The 17,576-nt window shown below is 41.9% G+C and overlaps 1 protein-coding gene across 1 annotated transcript in view; it reads right to left on the bottom strand.

The window, feature by feature from the left end:
• Window positions 1-380: 380 nt before the first annotated feature.
• LOC124774964 (cytochrome b5-related protein-like) overlaps window positions 381-17,576 on the bottom strand; it is a 34,417-nt gene continuing 17,221 nt past the window's right edge. Inside the window, exons 2-7 of the mRNA XM_047249691.1 lie at window positions 16,191-16,395; window positions 11,279-11,491; window positions 5,522-5,709; window positions 5,242-5,433; window positions 4,926-5,147; window positions 381-1,399 (exon numbers count right to left, since the gene is read on the bottom strand). Of these exons, the coding sequence (XP_047105647.1) occupies window positions 1,108-1,399; window positions 4,926-5,147; window positions 5,242-5,433; window positions 5,522-5,709; window positions 11,279-11,491; window positions 16,191-16,395 (1,312 nt within the window). The 3' untranslated portion in view covers window positions 381-1,107. The remainder of the gene's footprint in view (window positions 1,400-4,925; window positions 5,148-5,241; window positions 5,434-5,521; window positions 5,710-11,278; window positions 11,492-16,190; window positions 16,396-17,576) is intronic.

Raw genomic sequence — 17,576 nt, 5'->3', positions numbered from 1 at the left:
CCGCTTCCCACCGGGAAGTCAAGCATCTAGAGTGTTTCCAGTTATTGATGATGAAGTTCATCACACCCAAAAGCCTTTATCTTTAGATTTGAGGTAGTTAAACCTTATTATTTACTTTCGTGACAATCATATGAACGTTTTTTATTCAGACTTGTTTTTTTATAATTTCAAATGCACGTTTCTTCAGTGGCATAGGCAATAAATTTGTTACTCGAGGAGAATACAGATATGGGCGTCCTTCACAGAAATGTCAGTGACACAGACGTACCCTGAAAGTCTTCGTGTAACGTTCTGCAAAAACTGTTACTGTTTATCCTAGAGGAAAAAATAAATTGTAATATGTTTTGGAATGAACTGATGTTATTTATCACAAATGAAAATGTAGTTTAGCAATCCTTTATTAGGAACCCAATAACTGACACACATACACACATTTTCTTCACTCTCTTTGTACATCTTTGATAATAAACGTTGGATTGTCCATATTTAAACAACTTCATGTAAACATGCATAATGTCATCAAAATGATATACAGAATTTCATTCGAACAAGCAGTAAAAAATTAAAACTACGTACTGACGTAAAGCATTAGTCTTTTTATAAGCACACTTGTACTTCATCAATGAGAAGTCATATTTTATAACAAATATCACAAAAACGCTATGAAAATTATGACATGGAGAAACAGGTTTTGCAACAATATAACGTAACTTACAACTTAAGGGGCTTAACATTACGCTTCTTCGCCTCTCGTTACTATAATGCTAGATTTCCCAGATGTGTCTTGGTATTATAGTTTTTACCTTTAACGCACATTTTTGGGTAATTCCAACTACTTTTTTTTTACATTTCTTCAGTCTTATGCATTCCTTTGAGCAAATATATCTTCGTGAAATCATTACTCCATTACACTGGTCATTACCGATGAGAAAACAGAACAGTGATACCATCTGAATTACGTTCCACTAAATTAGTGTACTCGATTCATTTTATCGCTACCACAAAAAAAGATTTCATATCAGCAGTAGCACCAATAATCAATACACACGCTTTGAAGTGAGCAGAGTGACTCTTTCTTTTTTTTCATTTCTTACAACATCTTCAGAATTAATGCTTGCCAAAACCTGGGGGAACTGTGTTGGGCTTATTTTTCGCAGCCTGTATGTAAGTGCCACGAATCAGTTCACCGATACCAAGGCCGTCGTACTTAACTCCAAACTCGGCGCAGGTCTTCTGGAACGCTGGGTAGAGCTTGTGCAGGAACCTGTGGTCAATTGTAGGGAACAGGTGGTGTAGGCCGTGATGGCCGAAGAACGTAAGAGCGAGGAGGTCCGAGCTGGATATGACTGGCCTGTCCCTCACTGCGTCCAGCTGTTGAACACCCCAGTCCATGTCAGGCCTGGAACAGCGTCATTACTTCGATATAAAAACCTGTAGGCTAAAGTCTACAAAACTCGTTGTTTAAGTTAATCAGGTTTCTGTGAACTATTCATGTGTTATATAATATCTGTCTTTCTACACTACTGGCCATTAAAATTGCTACACCAAGAAGAAAACAGACGATAAACGGGTATTCATTGGACAAATATATTATACTAGAACTGACATGTGATTACATTTTCACGCAATTTGGGTGCATAGATCGTGAGAAATCAGTACCCAGAACAACCACCTCTGGCCGTAATAACGGCCTTGATACGCCTGGGCATTGAGTCAAACAGAGCTTGGATGGCGTGTACAGGTACAGCTGCCCATGCAGCTTCAACACGATACCACAGTTCATCAAGTGTAGTGAGTGGCGTATTGTGACGAGCCAGTTGCTCGGCCACCATTGACCAGACGTTTTCAGTTGGTGAGAGATCTGGAGAATGTGCTGGCCAGGGCAGCAGTCGAACATTTTCTGTATCCAGAAAGACCCGTACAGGACCTGTAACATGCGGTCGTGCATTATCCTGCTGAAATGTAAGGTTTCGCAAGGATCGAATGAAGGGTAGAGCCACGGGTCGTAACACATCTGAAATGTAACGTCCACTGTTCAAAGTGGCGTCAATGCGAACAACAGGTGACCGAGACGTGTAACCAATGGCGCCCTATACCATCATGCCGGGTGATACGCCAGTATGGCGATGACGAATACACGCTTCCAATGTGCGTTCACCGCGATGTCGCCAAACACGGATGCGAGCATCATGATGCTGTAAAAGGAACCTTGATTCTTCCGAAAAAATGACGTTTTGCCATTCGTGCACTCAGGTTCGTCGTTGGGTACACTATCGCAGATCCTCCTGTCTGTGAAGGAGCGTCAAGGGTAACAGCAGCCATAGTCTCCGAGCTGATAGTCCATGCTGCTGCAAACGTCGTGGAACTGTTCGTGCAGATGGTAGTTGTCTACCAAACGTACCTTGTGTGAATGCTCTGAAAAGCCAATCATTTGCATATCACAGCATCTTCTTCCTGTCGGTTAAATTTCGTGTCTGTAGCACGTCATCTTCGTGGTGTAGCAATTTCAATGGCCAGTAGTGTATTAAGCTTTCATCTTACTAATAACCTCGAGTCCTAAAACATATAAAAATTTGTATTTTACTCAGATAAAATACAAGTTGCAATAAAATCCGACATGATATTTAGTTTAATGCAGGTTACAGGGCTATTCAAGAAGATGGGCCGAATATAATTGAATTGTATTTCTTCGTTATCATATCCAGTTTTGGTTTAGGCTTCCGTGCTTAATTTCAGGTACACAGTGGCTCATCTTTCGGTCGTTTCTAAGGACTCCCAACATTTCTTTTCCCTTGATGTGTATTTTTGTACATAAAATTTTGATATTCGTTCATCTGACATCCTTCGTATACGTTCATGCAATTTCTTTCTGTACTCTTTTTATTTTGTGAAATATGCTATGATGCTTAGTTTATTTTTAATTTCACTGTTCTTTTTCTGGCCTAAGCGTTTGTAAGTAGCTAGTGGATGGAGTCTCATATTTGCTGCTTCAATTTCCTCCGTCGTTTGACGTTTAAATTGTAGGTCTCTGATCTATACATTAGAAATGATACTGCCATTACATTCTGAAATCTTAGTACTGCCTCCTTCGTAACTTTTTTTGAGGACAGTGCGATTTATAGTATCTGCCAACTGTTGAAACCTTTACAGTTTGTATTCTTAATCATTGGATGAAATAAATTGTATCTCACATCCCAGGTATTTAAAATTATTTATTTCTTCTAGCGCTTTATCATCAATTACTATTTTTCCTCGTAAATTCTCTTTGCCAAGAAACATCATTATCTTAGTTTTATTTTTAAATACTGTCATATTGTAATAGTTTGCTGTATTGTGCAGGGACCTAATTGCTCTCTGTAATTTATCTTCCGAGTCTGCTAAGATTATCTGATCATCTGCAAACATGAGTATATTTATAACCGTATTGTTAAACGTATAATGGTGCGCTACTTTATTCTGCTATGTCTTTATGACGATGTCTACGTAGGCCTATGAATTAAATAATATGGGTGATGTACTAAAATAATGTGGATGATAAAAAACACCCTTGTATCATTCCTTGAGAGATGGTTCTCACAAACGAACTTCCTTTTTGTACTTTGATAATGTTGTGTATGTACATACTTTGAATCACACTTATTAGAGGCAGAGGTACATGATTCTTTTCTATCATTATAATGTAACTCTGTTAGCTTTGTCAAAGGCTTTCTCAAATCCGATGAAGGCTGTGTATGTGGAATCTGTATTCTCTTTGTCTTTTAGTAATTTAGCAGACTGGAAAAACAATTTCTAAGAGAGATCTTCGCATATAAAACGCATTTTATTCTTCTGCGAGACTCTTCAGTGTATCTACCTCCTGCAGCATAGCAAACATCTAAGCAGGTGTGGAACACGTGGTCAGTCTGTGGTTTATCTTTTGCAAAGACATCTTGTTTGAAAAATTGATGAAATCACTGACTTATGTGTTCCCTACTTTGTCGCTCAATGCCGAATCAGAGATGAAATGCCCTCTGCTCCGGAATTGCCATATCACTTCCTGTAAGTGAGATCAAGAAAGCGGAGCACCCTATGCTGCACAGTAACCATCCTACTCACCTCACAACTTAAACATTAATTGACTGTTTGTTGGCGCAAGCACTCTGTCGGTCGCTTACTCAACTTTCAGCGCTCTAGCGGTGTTAATCGAACCTTTAATTTCTCATCTTTCCAATGATGTGTATATTATTCACACCGAATTTGTATTTCGTGAAATAAATCTTTAGTAAATTGTGTCTGTGTTTTAGAATGAACCTGTAGAATTACAAACAGTTTTAGTATTTTTTAACTTTAGCGCTAGTGTCAAATATTAAAGAAACCCTTAACAAAGAAAAACGCAGGCAATATCCATATTGTAACGGAGATGGAGTAGAAAAAAAAGGCAACTATTATGGGTGATTTAAAAGGAAAGAAGTAGAAAATGAAAAACAAGAAGAAGATGAACACTATATGGAAAAAAATAAGGACCTAATGCCAGAAAAGGTAAAATACACATGGTACTGATTGATGATACATAAAACATAACAAAACTACAGAAGACAGTTTTTAGTATTCACAGTTGGCGCTGCAGTGCTCTAAAAGTAATTTCTTACACAATAAGACAGGCCAACGAAATGCTGGAAAATCATACAACAAACGACGAAATCATTAGAGAGGGAAAACAAACTCGAACGATGGGGAAGGAAATTGATCGCAGGGATCATTCCAGCACTCGCCTCCAACCCAAGACTTACCTTGGAGTATCTCCGTCGTGGAAAATAACTGGATGGTGGTGAGCAGCAGTGATTCCAATGAAGTTGAAAAACAGACTTGCAGAAAGTGTGATGGCGATGGGGAAGGAAATTGATCGCAGGGATCATTCCAGCGCTCGCCTCCAACCCAAGACTTACCTTGGAGTATCTCCGTCGTGGAAAATAACTGGATGGTGGTGAGCAGCAGTGATTCCAATGAAGTTGAAAAACAGACTTGCAGAAAGTGTGATGTACAGCCACATGTAAACAGCATCTTTCACTGACGCTCCAGCAATAAAGATCATAGATGCTGGTATTATCAGAGGTATGAGTTCTGCTTTCCGTATTTCGAGCCCACTGCCAATAAATCTGTCAAGAATCCTAAAAGAAAGGAAGGACGAGTTCCATTAATACCCGACTAGTAGTAAGAGAGAGTTAGTAATCTGCTGTGTGCACGGCTGATCTTAGCACTCACCTGCGTACGAAGCTAGCGTGGAAACTAAACGTCCACACCAAAGGAGCGTAGAACCAACTTCCGTAACGGACAATGAAATTTTTCTCTTCAAATGGGAAGAAGTTGAACAGAGGTTCAAACACAGACAGTTCCAGATCAAGGAGCGTGTTGGGGTAGAGGTGATGACTCAGAACATGACTAATACGCCAGTCTCTGGAATAAAAAACATGCAGTAAGTAAGAAGTGAGACAAGGGATTGCCCCAAGTGTTTGAAGTATTTTATATGCAATGACCCCCCTACCTGGATGACATCATGGAGAAATCGAGGTAGTACATGCGAATGTTGTCCTTCATATGAGTGAAGTTGTGCGCACAGATGACAGTGAAGCAGAGCATCAGACCAGCCAAGGTGCCCACCAGGTAGCTCTGCGTCCACGCAGCCAACACGCTCAGCGTCAGCATCGACGTCACCAGGAAGTCTGCCAACAGCTGGACAAACAGCAGACGTATGAGATGGAGTAATGTGTTCTCTGAGTTAAAGAGCTATCAGCGCAAAAATACTCCTAACGAAGCACAAAAAAGGTGAATATGTTCTTGTTTGAAAAAGACTCTGACTGAAAAGTGGGGTACCAGTTGCTCTTTTAACACGCACCTCACCTCTCACTACCATAAATTCCCCTAACTGTAACTCGCTCACATCACTATCCCGTCGTTGTAAGTCACTCATATACCAATCCACTCCCACTTACCCATTCTCACTCACTTATTCAGCCAAACTCATTGTCATCATCTCTTTGTGTCTCTCTAATCTCTAATGTCTTCTGTTCCACAGCCACAAAAAAATGGTTCAAATGGCTCGGAGCACTATGCGACTTAACTTCTGAGGTCATCAGTCGCCTAGAACTTAAAACTAATTAAACCTAACCAACCTAAGGACACCACACACATCCATGCCCGAGTCAGGGTTCGAAACTGCGACCGTAGCGGTCGCTCGGCTCCAGACTGTAGCGCCTAGAACCTCCACAGCCACAGTTCCTTTCGTTCTGTCCTACTACTACTGTCTCCTTTCAGTGTCATTGTCTTCCTCTTGCTTTCTCTTACTGCTACTATCACATTCATTCTTTCTCACTGCTGCGGTCTCCGCTCACTGCCACTATCTCTCCCTTCCCTGTTGTCACTCTCATAGACTCTGTCCCTTATTATCACTGGCTCTCACCCACTTCCACTTCTTCCTTCTCCTTTTTCCTCCATATGTGGCACTGTCTCCTTCAGTCTTTTTCTAGCACTCTTCTGACACTGTCTACAATGTTCCACTGCCACTGTGTCCCTCTCCTTCTTTCATAGTGCCATTGTATCCTCTGATATTTCTATAGCACACCCACTGTCCAGTATCGTCCAGTATTTATTACTTTGTCGTCTCTTTCCCACTGGCATTGTCCTCTTCTCACTCAGCTTAAAAATGAGTGAAGATGTTCACATGCCAAAACTTTCAGGAAATTTTTAAACGTGCTGAGGAAGGTAGATTGAAGCAGCTGGAAACCCACTTTTCAGTCAGAATCTTTTAAATAGTTTAATTACGTGATATTTAAATAACGTAAAACTAGTTTTACTACTCAGACCGGATTTTACGTGCACGAAAATTTTGTATGTGCTGCGGTATTATAACATGAGGTTTCTCACAACCCTTCTAAGGATAATGGAGCCTCTTTACACCATATTTCTCCGTGATACGTCTCTTCATAAACTACGTTTTCGTCTCATTTCAGATTTTACGTTTGTGGTTTACGTGTACAATTAGGGTAGCTTTGAATATCTGTATCTCGCTAACGAATAAAGATACCAAGAAAATTTTCAAGGTTGTTCGACATCTGGGTCTCAGGAATACTGCGTAAAAATTACGAGCATTACCTCTGCAAAGGCATCTTGGAATCTGCAGCTTGGTTTTGGTATAAAAAGCCATGTTTTTCGCATATTTCTCGATCACGGATAAAGATTTCGAAAATGGAATGTGACACTTGTAGATAAATGCCTAGAGAATACACCGTTAAAATTTGAGAAACTCTCTGCTATTGATCATTATTTAGATTTTGTCTCCTATCGGATTTTATGTGAGTAGTGTACGTATAGAAGTAGGGTAATTTTGAACCTCTATATTTCGGAAACTCCTGACGAAGTAAGCATTAATTACTAATGGCTCCATAAGCCCCTTAACGCCCACCATGGACCACATCAAATGTAAAAATAACCAACCGCTTTGCTACATTTGCTCAATCAGGAGGAAGTGCGTAATATTCAAACTTTGACCCTCTAGTATAGGTTAGTGACGATCCTTCTATTGCGTATACAAATGGTGCCTGGCCCAAGGGCTAACCAGAACACTTGACCCTACTTTTGTCACCAATAGAACCCGAAGTATGACCCCCGGAAGAATCGCGTTTTAATGTGCGGTGTTTTTGAACATATTAGGTAGCGCATGCTGTCGCATGCGTACCGACAAGACAGTGAAATAAACGTGCAATTGTAAAATTAAGATCAGTGTATCTACATCTACGTCTATGCTCTGCAAACCACCGTGAAGAGCATGGCACAGGGTACGTCCTACCGTGAGGGCCCAACCCCTGACTCTTTAACTTATACTTTGATGTGTCATTTTAAGCTTGTCAAATCCTGTCATCTGGGTATGTAAAGTTCTTGCTGTATTGCAGTGTTCCACAAATGCATCTTTCAAGTGGTTCGACAGAATTCAATCGTGAAGGCACTGAATCCGTATTTGGGAGAAGTGGAGTTCAAATCTTCTTCTGTGGATCCTGACTGAGGTTTCTCATCATTTTCATAAGTCACTCAGTACGAATGTTGGCATGGTTCCTTTGAAAAGGACACCCCTGACTTTTCCCCAGGTCCATCGCCGATTCATCGGACCGGTATCGCAAAAGTTTCTTGCTTCTTCAAATCACAACCCTGCAGCAAGCTACGAAGTTACTGTACAGTCCACTGTTTCATTTCAGACCTATGGAGCGGATGTCATGTTAATAAACTGTTATTTTCGAAAAAATAGTGCACTTTACGTAGTTCCATTGGATGCTTTCAAATATTAAATGGACAAGTGCAATGCAAAACGAAAAATTTTTAGGCAGAATGGGAGTAAATTAAGTTTTCGAAGATACACTACTGGCCATTAAAATTGCTACACCACGAAGATAACGTGCTACAGACGCGAAATTTAACCGACAGAAAGAAGATGCTGTCATATGCAAATGATTAGCTTTTCAGAGCATTCACACACCTACATCGTGCTGACATGAGGAAAGTTTCCAACTGATTTCACATACACAAACTGCAGTTGACCGACGTTACCTGGTGAAACGTCGTTGTGATGCCTCGTATAAGGAGGAGAAATGCGTACCATCACGTTTCCGACTTTGATAAAGGTCGGATTGTAGCCTAGCGCGATTGCGGTTTATCGTATCGCGACATTGCTGCTCGCTTTGGTCGAGATGCAATGACTGTTGGCAGGATATGGAATCTGTGGGTTCAGGAGGATAATACGGAACGCCGTGCTGGATCCCAACGGCCTCGTATCACTAGCAGTCGAGATGACAGGCATCTTATCCGCATGGCTGTAACGGATCGTGCAGCCACGTCTAGATCCCCGAGTCAACAGATGGGGACGTTTGCAAGACAACAACCATCTGCACGAACAGTTCGACGACGTTTGCAGCAGCATGGACTATCAGCTCGGATACAATGGCTGCGGTTACCCTTGACGCTGCATCACAGACAGGATCGCCTGGGATGGTGTACTAAACGACGAACCTGGGTGCATGAATGGCAAAACGTCACTTTTTCGGACGAATCCAGGTTCTGTTTACAGCATCGTGATGGTCGCATCCGTGTTTCGCGACATCGCGGTGAACGCACATTGGAAGCGTGTATTCGTCATCGTCATGCTGGCGTATCACCCGGCGTGATGGTATGGGGTGCCATTGGTTACACGTCTCTGTCACCTCTTATTCGTAGTGACGCCACCTTGAACAGTGGACGTTACATTTCAGATGTGTTACGACCCGTGGCTCTACCCTTCATTCGATACCTGCGAAACCCTACATTTCAGCAGGATAATGCACGACCGCATGTTACAGGTCCTGTACGGGTCTTTCTGGATACAGAAAATGCTCGACTGCTGCCCTGGCCAGCACATTCTCCACATGTCTCACCAATTGAAAACGACTGGCTCGTCACTATACGCCAGTCACTACTCTTGATGAACTGTGGTATCGTGTTGAAGCTGCATGGGCTGCTGTACCTGTACACGCCATCCAAGCTCTGTTTGACTCAATGCCCAGGCGTATCAGGGCCATTATTACGGCCAGAGGTGGTGGTTCTGGGTACTGATTTCTCAGGATCTATGCACCCAAATTGCGTGGAAATATAATCACATGCCAGTTCGAGTAAAGTATATTTGTCCAATGAATACCCGTTTATCATCTGCATTTCTTCTTTGTGTAACAATTTTAATGGCCAGTAGTGTACATTAACCGAAGAAATATCGTAGTGATCAGGTATACATTAGAACTGCAAAGCCATTTTCCGAAGCGTCAGAGGAGCATTGCCGCTACGTTCAGCGGAGGTTGTCGGTTTGAGTTCCGCGTAGGGGCATATGTGAATGTGCAATTCACAAGGGATCCATCTATTTCGCAAAGGGAAGGAATGCACAATATCTACAAGTAAACAAACATCACTTTCAACACAACGTTACTTTCTTTAATTGCCACATGTATGCTTTCTTTCTACAAAAGGGAAGCTAGAGATACAATTAGTGATGGCAGACTTGGTTTGATTACTCTAAACCTTATACGTTGTCGAATACTTAGACTTTAAGCAATAGGAACGGTGCTATTGTTTCTACCGTAATGCTGTAATGCCGTAATGCGGGTTGCCTGCCCGGTCTGAAGGCTGTTACAAGCAACCATTCCTCTGCATATTACGGCAGCCCCCGTGGCGCCGTTGCCATCGTTTAAAGTCTACGTATTTCAGAAGCTCTGAGGTTGAGAACAGTGAAAACGAATCTACCGTCACTACTTCTATCTCTAGTTTTCATTTCCGTAGGAAAAACATGTATGTGCTATTTGAAAGAACGTAACATTGTGTTGCAAGTGGTGTTTGTTTACATTTATGGATTGTGCATACCTATCCATTGTGTGAGCCCCTGACAGATGTGTCTCTGTCATTGTATTTTTCACGTTTTGTTTCGTTTCAAAAATACATGAGATGTAGAGTTAGGTGGGACACCCTGCATATTACATTATAATTCTTAACCTATTGAGACTCAAACTTCATGGGTGATGCAGAATAATAAAAATAATAGTAAAATACAATTTATGATGAATATATCTAAAGATGATAAACATTTCAACACTGGTATTTTGCCTACATTAACAAATGCCAAGTAATTAGAAAAAGAGCAATAACAATCGTCGTATCTTATTTGAACTATACACGTTCTTCTTCAGGATGTCACAACTGGAGGTCTAACATAATCCAGCGAATGAGAAAGCTAGTAATAAATAGCCCCTGACCTACGAAGTGCTCTCTTGCAGGACGCGATTTGCTGACGTGAGAAAAAGTAGCTCTAAAAATTCTTTGTATCTGTTTCTGTATAATTGCTTCAAGACGGGTTCTTTCTGTGGCTTCTGTTTTCTCGTAAGTATCGTGAAATGGAAGTACCAGAAATGGTAACTGTAGAGAAGCAAACTGAATACGTCCAAGATAGATTTTTTTGATGTAGGTATCTCTTGAATCTTGTGAAAGAAAGATTAGGGTTTGACATACAGACAACTATAATGTGCTTATAGAGCATGATCATATTGGAAAGGCATGGAAAAGGATAACACTGTTAAGGGAAACCATGGTAAATCTAAATGCGAATGATCTGACAGAGGTTTGAAACCTGCTCCTTCAAAAAACGAGCTCAGAGCCTGAAGTCCTGGACTCTCCTTACAACATAGCACGTCCAGCCGCTTGCATCTTCAATACACGTGTCTGTGCCCAGCCTGCTTACCTTGGAGTAGACGGTGCCTGTGGAGCCGACGTACTTCTCGTTCGCCAGTGCCTGGCGTGCGCGTTCCTTCAGCGTGCAGTAGAAGCCTTTCGGATCAAAGACGTACGGCGAGTTGCGCCGCGTTTTTGCGTCTCGCACGTAGAAGTCCTTCAGCTTGGTTTCCGCAACATTGCGCACATGATGTGCTTCGAATGCTTCTGTGATATCCGTTCCCTGCAGTCAAACGAAAGGCAGCATGAATGTACATACACTACAAACACACACACACACACACACACACACACACACACACACAGAGTCACGAGCCCTACTAGATTAAAGTACGAGGGCCGTTCAATAAGTAATGCCCCACGTTCTTTTCTCTGAACATATTTATTGTTAAGAGTCTGAATTTGGAGAACAATAGATAAAACATGTCTTGCCCGTGTCCTATTTTTCTAAGTAGTCTCCATCACGTTCTACGGCCGTACGCCAACGTTTTGGAAGAGCATGAATTCCCTGCTGGTAAAAGCTCTTGTCTTGTAGGTGTAGCCATGTTTTCACTGTATGGCTGACTATCTCGCCATCTTTGAAGTCTGTTCCCTGTAGAGAATGTCGAGTCGTGATCCTCCGGTCGGCACGAATAATGGCATCCTCAAGATTCAGCATGTCTGGAGCAGTGGCTGTGACGGGACGTCCCGAGCATGGTTGATCTCGGAGCCCTGTTTCTGCGGTTCCTGAGGCGGTTATATTCTTTACCCATCGCCCAACTGCAATCCTATCCACTGCAGCATCGCCATACACTGCACACAAACGTTTATGGATGTTCACCACGGTTTCTTATTCTGCACACAAGAATTCAATAACATCGTGTTGCTTGTAATGTGAGTCGTTTGTAGACGCCATTTTGACGCTGAACTACGGCACTGCCATCTGCCACAATTATTCGAAACTTCACCGGCGCACAGAACAAACATCATATGTCAAGCACCAACAACGACGTTTGCCTATGTATATTAATGGCTTTTAAAAAGAATGTGGGGCATTACTTATTGAACGTCCCTCGTGTATTTCTAGCATATATATCGTCCCAGTCAGTAAAGCAGAAAAGGATTCTTCTCTACAAATTTCATTCAACGTTTCGGGGAGAATCCCTGGCTTATAAAGCAAATCAACTCAGGAGCAGCAAATCATCTCCTGCATTATTCACAGTTGAGATTCCTACCACTACAGTCTCGTATTTTTAGGGAAATAATGTTAAAACGAAATTTTCCACCGTTACTAATTCTTACTAAAATAAAATTTTCCAACGTTACTAATTCTGACCGATATTTTCAGGAGGCTTATCATGGGTTCCATACAAGCACTGGGACCGAAAATATTTACGAACTATGAACTCTTGGAGCACTCACTTCTACTTCATTAACAGTTTTCCGTATGTTGTAAAGTTCGAACAGTAACGTTAGCTACTAGTGCCACTGACATTGATGAAGTAATGAACACTATTTTTATAAAATTTTGTTGTTTGTGATGATTTAAATCAGTGTTAACACTGGATGCTTTACGGTTGGTCAAAACGGGAAAATTAATGATTGCTAGACAAAAGTTTAACAAAATGAGAGCCTTACAAAAAATCTGTTAAGTGCTTAGGCCCCTCATTTTTGTGTTTCTTTGCTTGACTTTAAGACAATAACATTAGATAAAATCATCCTCAATCTGTTAGCGTCCGCAGAAACGTAAGTGTGCCAGAGGACGATGAGTTGAAGAGAACAGTATAATGGTTCGAATTCAATCAGATTGTAATGAAACACGAGAGTTGAGATAATCGCTTATTATTCATAGTTAAGTTAACAATCAAAATATGCATCTTTGTCGTTTACATGGCGCGCGCAGCCACCGGTGCCCATTCACCACTGTCAAATCTCTCCTTCGCCACTGCCACCCCTCTACAGACTCTGAGGCACTGAGAGAATCCGGTTATTTTCGGGTGAAAATAAATCACAATAATAGAACGAAAAAGCTAAAATTGCAGGTCCGCTATATAGAGCAGGGAATGAACCAATTTTAAAAAAGATTTATAGAGTTATCAAGTTGCAGACGTCATTATGGATCGGATTAGGGTTTCCTAGTGTACATTTTGAAGGGGAGATATTTATCTACTGCAATATTTCTGTTGGATGTAGGTTGAAAGTTTCAGGTTAATTTAGGGTTCAGAGATCGTCTGAGGTGCCCTAGTACAAGAATTTTTGCTGAAATAGTGCTTTGAAATTCTGAAAGTAGCAGGAGTAAAATACAGATAGCAGAAGGTTATCTACAACCTGTACAGAAACTAGACTGCAGTCATAGAAACCGAAGAACTAGAAAGCACTCCGTCCTCAGGCCACAAGTGGGCCAGGGGACCATCCGACCGCCGTGTCATCCTCAGTTGAGGATGCGGATAGGAGGGGCGTGTGGTCAGCACGCCGCTCTCCCGGTCGTTAAGATGGTTTTCTTTGACCGGAGCCGCTACTATTCGGTTGAGTAGTCCTCAATTGGCATCACGAGGCTGAGTGCACCCCGAAAAATGGCAACAGCGCATGGCGGCCTGGATGGTCACCCATCCAAGTGCCGGCCACGCCCGACAGCGCTTAACTTCGGTGATCTCACGGGAAACAGTGTATCCACTGCGGCAAGGCCGTTGCCCGAAGAACTAGAAAGGGAAGCAGTTTTTGAGACGTTAAAGGTTTGTAGCCGACGCTCAGGGTTATTCTGTCTGTACAGTGACCAATCTGTGAAGGAAATCAAGGAGAAATTTGGAAGGAGAATTAAAGATCAGGAGAATATATTAAAAAATTCAAGGTTACAATGAATATGAACAAAAGTACAATGTCAGTAATGTATGTAGCTGCATTAAATAGGCGATTCTTAGGGATTTAGATTAGGATATAAGACACTAAAAGTAGTAGATGAGTTTTCTATCACCGCAGCAAAATAACTGACAATGGCTGAATCATGGAGATCATAAAATGCAAACTGACAACAACATTAGAAGTGTTTATGCGAAAAATCAATTTAGTATTGTCAAATATACTATTTAAAGCCGGCCGGAGTGGCAGAGCGGTTAAAGGCGCTACAGTCTGGAACCGCACGACCGCTACGGTCGCAGGTCCGAATCCTGCCTCGGGCATGGATGTGTGTGATGTCCTTAGGTTAGTTAGGTTTAAGTAGTTCTAAGTCCCAGGGGACTTATGTCCACAGCAGTTGAGTCCCATAGTGCTCAGAGCCATTTGAACCACTATTTAAATTTATTTTTATTTTTGTGGGTGTCTATAACCTCAACGCATTTGGAAAACGAAAACATGTCCCAGGAACGCTGTATTCTTCTTATTATCTATGTGATTCGCGGATTTCAACCTTTGGTCATTTTCAAGCACGTATCAAATATAAATGTATGTCTTGAGAAATCCTTTCTGAAGGTATCTGTCTGGATTAGCTTCCGCTGCAGTCAGCTTTTTAAACGCGGAATCTCTCAAGGAATTTCAGTCACCAACTGCACAAACCACTGATCCAATCTGTAAGATTGTATGGTTGCAACACTTGGAGCACACACAAAAAAGATTTAAATAGCCTTCCCGTTTCCGAGCAGAAAGTCTTAAGGAAGGTTTACGGTTAGTACGGTATTAGATCATGGAGGAGGGAGGATTCGTCGTAAGAGTGAGTCAGATGAGGTTCAGAACAGCCGAGACATTGTAGGCCTGCTGAGAACCAAGGCTTGTACAGGTCGGTCATCTAACTCAGATAAATAAACACCGATGGCTTTTGAAAAACATGGATTTCACTCTCCTTGGAAGAAGACCACTAGGTAGGTCAAATAAAAGATGAAGAGATGGTATCCATGAAAACTTGCTAAAAATCGCCATACACAGTATTTGGCAGCAAAAAGGAGGAAACAGAATCCAGTAAAAGAGAAGCTTTGTAGCTGCACGCTGTCCTCTAGGTCTGGTCGCACTAAGTAAGTAAGTATTTGGCTATATTGTCGTCATGTATGGGAGTCAAATGTGAACGATAAACACTTCAGACAAGAAGACGATAGAAGCTTTTGAAATGGGTTTATAGAGGAGAATGCTGAAAAGCAGGTGTCTGTATCTGATAACCAGAGGAGAAGCACTGACCCGAACTGGGGAAAAAAGAAATTTATGTCATAGGTTGTCTAAAAGAAGGGACTGGTTTGTACGACACGGGGATGCGACACTTGCGCGGACTGACACTTCTGTAGAGAGGCTTTTCTGTGGACCCTAGGACTCTTACTGGGATAAGCGGCTTTTGGCAGGTAGTCTGTTCGTGAACTGACGAATCCAACGAATGTGAAGACAAAGAATCTGTTTGTGGTGACAGACTGATCTGCTGCTAGCCTGAGGTCTAGGTTACCTTGGAATGTGACAGATTGGTTGTGAGATGGTGAAGATAATGTACGTGAAAGAAAAAAAACTACTTGATGTGACTTGGGCTCCGGAGAAATGTTAACACTTCCCATCTCCACACAAGTGTCACTCCAGACAATGGTTCCTAGATCGAAGGATGCACCCTGAGGCACTAAATAATCGTCGAGTTCGTAATGAAGGGGAGGTGTGTTTGGGTGAGAGAGGGGAGGAGGCATGGCTGAGGAGAGGGGAAGAGGGAGTAAAATATGTAGAGGAGGACCGAATATTGAATACAGAAGCAGGTTCAGATGAATGTTCGTAGCAGTAGATATGTGAACTGGAGAGCTGCACCAACCAGTCTTCAGACTGAAGAGCACAATAACAATCTAACTGCTGGGTGATAAATGGAAAGGTGAAAGTGATACTTCACTGTGCATTTGCGCTGTTTGAGGTAGGGAATCAACCCATTCCAAGCTAAGGCTAGATATCGACACCGGCTGAAGCCCAGGCGTGGGTGCCGCTGTGCATCATACCTTGGTGAGTGTGATCCAGTCAGAGCCGCCGGGGTGCGACTTCTCCCAGCCGGCCAGGTCGTAGAGGCGGTCGTGAACGCGCCACAACCCTTCGGCGCCGTCGTCCTCGCGCCGGCCCTGCAGCCACAGTCCTCCGGAGTGCAGCGGCACATCGCGGAGGGACGGGTACTTCCACAGGCCTGGCAGCGACGACTTGGGCTTCTCTCTACGCACACAGAAAACTTTCATTGTTGGCAACCGGAACAAAATAATAATTGGATCTTTTTACCGACCTCCCAATTCAGATGACACAGTTGCTGAAAGGTTCAAAGAAAACTTGAGTTTGATTTCAAACACGTACCGGTCTTTTACGATAATAGTTGGTGGTGACTTTAATTTACCCTCGATATGTTGGCGAAAATACATGTTTAATTCCAGAGGTACGCATAAAATACCATCCGAAATCGTGCTAATCGCATTCTCTGAGAATTATTTGGAGCAATTAGTTCATGAGCCCAAGCGAATAGTAAACAGTTGTGAAAACACACTTGACCTCTTAGCGACAAATAACCCTGAGTTAATAACGAGCATCAAAATCGATTCAGGGATTAGTGAACACAGAGTTGTCGTATCCAGATTGAATACTGTAATCCCCAAATCCTCGAAAAATAAGAGAAAAATATACCTATTCAAAAAAGCAGATAAAAATTCACTTGACGCCTTCCTAAGAGACAATCTCCACTCATTCCAAATTAATAATATAAGTGTAGACCAGATGTGGCTTAAATTCAAAGAAATAGTATTGACAGCAATTGAAAGATTTATACCAAATAAATTAACAAACGACGGAGCTGGTCCTCCTAGAGACACAAAACGGTTTCGAACATTCTTGCAAAAACAACGAAACAAACATGCCAAATTTAAACAGACGGAAAATCCTCAAGATTGGCGATCTTTTACAGAAGCTCGAAATTTGGCGAGATGCCTATAACAGTTTCCACAACGAAACTTTGTCTCGAAACCTGGCAGAAAATCCAAAGAGATTCTGGTCGTATGTGAAGTATGTTAGCGGCAAGAAACATCAATGCCTTCTCTGCGCCATAGCAATAGAGATACTCTCGAAGACAGTGCTGCCAAAGCAGAGTTACTAAACATAGCCTTCCGAAATGCCTTCACAAAAGAAGAGAAAGTAAATATTCCAGAATTCGAATCAAGAACAGCTGCCAACATGAGTAACGTAGAAGTAAATATCCTCGGAGCAGCGAAGCAACTTAAATCACTTAATGAAAGCAAGTCTTCTGGTCCAGACTATATACCAATTAGGTTCCTTTCGGAGTATACTGATGCATTAGCTCCATACTTAACAGTCATATACAACCGTTCGCTCGACGAAAGATCCGTACCCAA

Source organism: Schistocerca piceifrons, chromosome 2 (assembly GCF_021461385.2).
Source record: "Schistocerca piceifrons isolate TAMUIC-IGC-003096 chromosome 2, iqSchPice1.1, whole genome shotgun sequence".
NCBI classification, from domain to species: domain Eukaryota; kingdom Metazoa; phylum Arthropoda; class Insecta; order Orthoptera; family Acrididae; genus Schistocerca; species Schistocerca piceifrons.
Note: the sequence above shows the minus strand (reverse complement) of the source record. Positions and strands in the feature narration are given on the sequence as shown.